This window comes from Arachis ipaensis, chromosome B10 (genome assembly GCF_059453495.1).
Source record: "Arachis ipaensis isolate K30076 ecotype BB chromosome B10, ASM5945349v1, whole genome shotgun sequence".
NCBI classification, from domain to species: Eukaryota; Viridiplantae; Streptophyta; class Magnoliopsida; order Fabales; family Fabaceae; genus Arachis; species Arachis ipaensis.
In genome coordinates this window covers 121,347,767-121,352,554 of record NC_142435.1, presented here as the reverse complement: position 1 = coordinate 121,352,554, position 4,788 = coordinate 121,347,767, and the positions used below count along the sequence as shown (strand labels likewise).

Sequence of the window (4,788 nt, the reverse complement as noted above, 5' to 3'; positions counted from 1 at the left end):
GGTTAAGCACTTTGAAACATATTCCGCCATATCATTCTTCATACCCGGCCACCAAAACATCGCCTTTAAATCATGGTACATCTTAGTACTTCCCGGGTGAATGGAGAATCCGCTTTTGTGTGCCTCCTTTAAGATATCTTGCCTCAAAGTGCCAATATCCGGCATAATGATCTTACCCTCGAATCTCCATAACCCATCTTTTTCTTCCGACACTCTCCACTGTTTTCCTTGCTCAATAGCCGGTAACACCTTCCATAACGCTTCATCATTTTCATGAGCCTTTAGGAGTTCGGACTTAAAGTCACTCGAGATTTCTAATCGGCTCAAACACAAAGTTCCAGATACTTCTTGAGCACCAATTTGTAGACTCTCAAATTCCTTGAGCTACTTCTGCTCTTGAAGCATCATCCAAGCCGCATATAACGACTTCCGACTTAACGCATCCGCCAATACATTCGCCTTTCCCGGATGGTAATTCAACTCAAAGTCGTAGTCCTTCAATAATTCCATCCACCTTCTCTGCCTCATATTAAGCTCTTTCTGATCAAAGAGATATTTCAAGCTCTTGTGATCAGAGAAGACTTGGAACTTAACCCCATAGAGGTAATGCCTCCACACCTTCAAGGCAAACACAACCGCAGCGAGTTCCAAATCGTGCATAGGGTAACTAACTTCACGAGGTCTCAACTGGCGTGAGGCATACGCCACCATATTATGATGCTGCATCAGCACGCATCCTAGACCCTTTAGTGAGACATCACAGTACACCTCAAATGGTTCGTTCGGCTCGGGTAACACCAACACAGGTGCAGTGGTCAACTTTTTCTTCAATGCCTGAAAGCTCTCCTCGCACTCAGGAGTCCAAACCAATGCTGTGTCTTTGCGGGTTAACTTTGTCAACGGCAAGGCTAATTGCGGAAAGCCTTTGATGAACCTTCGGTAATAGCCAGCTAAGCCCAGAAAACTCCTTATCTCAGTTACTGTGGTTGGTTGCTTCTAATCCATCACAGCTTCAACCTTAGTTGGATCTACTGCTATTCCCTTCTTACTCACCACGTGACCCAAAAACTTCACCTCACTCTTCCAGAACTCACACTTAGACAGTTTCGCATAGAGTTTCTTCTCCTTTAAAATCTGCAACACGGTCCTCAAGTGTTCCGCATGCTCTTCTTCAGTCTTGGAGTAAATCAGTATGTCGTCAATGAAGACAACCACGAATTTATCCAGAAACGGACGGAACACTCTATTCATGTAATCCATAAACACTGCAGGAGCATTCATCAACCCAAAAGATATTACAGTGTACTCGTAATGACCATAACGAGTCCTGAAAGCGGTCTTAGGGATATCCTCACCCCTCACCCTTATCTGGTGATAACCAGATCGCAAATCGATCTTAGAGAAAACCCCAGCTCCTTGTAACTGATCCATGAGATCATCAATTCTCAGCAATGGGTACTTATTCTTTATCGTGACCTTATTCAGCTGCCTGTAATCCACACAGAGCCGCATACTCCCATCTTTCTTCTTTACCAGTAACACTGGAGCATCCCACGGGGAAACATTTAGTCGGATAAAGTTCTTACCCAAAAAATCCTCTAACTGAGACTTTAGCTCGGCCAACTCTAACGGTGACATTCTATAAGGAGCACTTGAGATTGGTCCCGCCCCAGGCACCAATTCAATAGCAAACTCGACCTCTCGGTTAGGTGGAAATTCATCGATGTCATCGAGAAACACCTCCGAAAACTCACACACCACCGGAATCTGTTCTATCCTTTGATCATCACCCAAAACACCCGCGGTTAACAATAGGATACCCTGACATTCGATTCCATAATAGTTCACTATCATCGAATTCAAGTAATAATTATTCACCACGGTCGGCCCTTCTGTATCTTTTGACATAAAGTACACCGACTTTGTAGAACAATCAAGCAGGACATGATTCTCAGATAACCAGTCCAATCCCAAGATAAGATCAAGACCGATCATCGGTAAGCAGATTAAGTTATGGACAAAATCACGCTGCTTGAACCTAAACGAAACTTTCGGACATCCTAGCCTAGTTACCATGGCTTCATGGGTAGCATTATACACTTTTAGGTCATAACTTAAGGTTACGATCTTCAATCCTAACTCATGGCTTTCTCAAATGCAATGAATGAATGCGATGCTCTCAACTCAAATAAATTATTTAAAGTTCGACCAGCTATTTCACAGTTACCTCAGATAAGTGCCTCAGATCCCTCAGCACCTATAGTTGAAGTGGTGAACACCCGACCAGTCTGCTGCGCCTTCCCGACACCTTGTTTCTGCTTTTCCGGACAGTTTGGGACCTTATGTCCCGCCTTACCACAGTAATAGCACAAGCCCCACCCGGCCTTGCACGGTGCTCCCGGATGGTGACTTCTACACCTAGTACAAGCTTGATCATTCTGAGGCTGCTTTCTAAACCTTTTTCCTCGGGAGTTGTTGTTGTTGGGCCTCCTAAAAGAACCTCCCCTCTTGAAAGGTGGACCTCTAGGTGCAAAGCTCTTCCCTCGGTTCTGTGGGAATGATCCTCTGCGACTTCCTCTCTCAGTAGCTACCTTCATCACACACTCTTCAGCAACCCTACACTTGTTCACCAACACAGCAAAAATTCTGATCTCCATTGGTCCCTGAGCTCCATTTCCGTTGTCACCATGGTTATTCATCTGTTGTCCAAGAGCCTTAGCAGTGGCTTGCATAGCAGCAGCCATGTTCTCCAACGCAGTCATAAAGTTTACCGAGTCAGTAGGGTTAATCTCTGGTGCACGAGCATTCGTATGACCTCTCCCGCGGCCTCTACCGCGTCCATGAGGCGCCATCTGGTTCCTATATACACCAAACATTCGATATTAAGTTGATCAGTCTCAATATCGGAAGTCTAGTCCTTCAAAGTCCCAAATGTATGCTCATGAACATTTATGCCAATTATATCAAGTAGATATACTAACAGCATATAACACACATACAGAGAATGTACAGAAGCATAGTTAGTCCGTCCTTCAGGCTCTACAGGAACGAATTGCTCTGATACCATAATGTAACACCCTACCATACAGAGTCTTATGCTTAAGTCATAATTCAGAGATGGCAAGGTATTACGACCTCTAAAATAAAAAATTTAGTACGTATAGTAGTATGAATGATGTTTATAACTAGGAGCCTTTGAAGGAAAAAGGGGTAAACAAAAATCGTGACTTGAAAAGCGCAACACTCCGATCGATAACGTAACAAACAGGGATAAGCTACGCGAGATTATATATATACAAAAGTGTCAAAAACGGGAATATCAAAACACAAATCCGCATGCGAAGATAACCCGTCCGAGCATAGCAATATATATACATATAATAAAATAAGGAAACCCCAAAGGGACACAAATACAGGAACCTATTCTCCAAAATCTCCTATAAGAGGAGTCATCACAGTTTGTATTATTTAATGGAGATAAAAGTATCTACGCAAAACATATAAACCAAAATAGATCCCCAAGGACAAAGGATCTTCGCTAATCCGGAAGTCTCCAGCATGCCTCAACGATAAGCCTCGCGTCCTGCATCTGAAAACCACAAAATCTGCATGGGTGAGAACCAGAGGTCCCCAGCATCGTAACAGTTCCCCATATATAACATGTAATAATAGAGGAAAGCCGAAGGCAATCCTAGAACTTCCTCCAGATAAAATCAAAGCTTATAAACAAGCTAAACCATAAAGGGCATCTGACTAAAGATCCTTCAGTCTAACTAATACTTCCCTTTCCAATTCCTTCAGACCTCTCAACCACCAGCAGGAGTACAATGTAGCAAACACAGCTGAATCAAACAAGAGATATACAAATAGGAACAGATAAGGCATTTAGACAATTAGCAAGTAATATGCAGTCAAATAGACAATCTCAAACAATTCATATAGTATGCATATGATGAATGCCTGTCCCTAGTGGCTGATGATATCATCTGTCGGTTATAGAGCCAACCCGACAAGTCCTGGTAGCTAACCATTGGACTGTCCCTCTGTCGTGTCTCCCCAACTCGAGTTATACTCAATATAAATTTGATCATAATCATGATCCATATCCATCACCCTCACTGGTGAATATTCATGGGGGTGAGCTCATCCGGGGCTTTCACAGTGCCCGGCCACCCTGACGACATAGGGTCACAAGAGCTTCGAGTCTCAACCTGGAGCACGTGGTGGCTAGCCACTGCTTCCTCCTAGGGAAACCCTCATCTCCGATAGTGGAAGTGCAAACATTCACAATTCATTCAATAGCATATATGCATTTATACTTAGCCATAATCATGGCTCCGCCGTAACACGGCAATAATCTAGCCATCCGGCTCACGGTTAAATCCATAACCAGCCAATTCATTAACAATTACGGCCCTTCGGCCCATGGCATAACAAGCACTTCCACCGCCATCCTCCGCATCTCACATAATCATCTTTGATCCTCATTGATCATTCATTTTTCCCTTGCTTCACTCGCAAGTTACCACATTCACTAGCTTCTTGTCTCATTGCTAGGCATATCATAATGATTTAAGACATAAGTGGTGAGATCGGAGGCTTAGAAGTATGAAATTTGGTTTTTAAAACTCAAAAATCAACTTTGCGATGAAAACAGGGCCACGCATACGCGCACTCCACGCGCACGCGTGGATGGCCACAAAACTCATCGACGCGCAAGCGTCATACGCGTGGACATGTGGGTTGAAAAATAGCCAAATGACACGCAAGCGTCAGCCACGCGTACGC

At 43.8% G+C, this 4,788-nt stretch overlaps 1 protein-coding gene across 1 annotated transcript; it reads right to left on the bottom strand.

Moving 5' to 3' along the window:
* Positions 1-2,228: 2,228 nt before the first annotated feature.
* Positions 2,229-2,852, bottom strand: LOC148581519 (uncharacterized). Its single transcript, XM_088492402.1, has one exon. The coding sequence runs from the start codon at positions 2,850-2,852 to the stop codon at positions 2,229-2,231; it is 624 nt and encodes a 207-aa protein (XP_088348528.1).
* Positions 2,853-4,788: the final 1,936 nt, after the last annotated feature.

Coding starts and splice junctions, on each gene's coding strand:
- LOC148581519 (XM_088492402.1), bottom strand. CDS start 2,852: ATGGCGCCTCATGGACGCGGTAGAGGCCGCGGGAGAGGTCATACGAAT.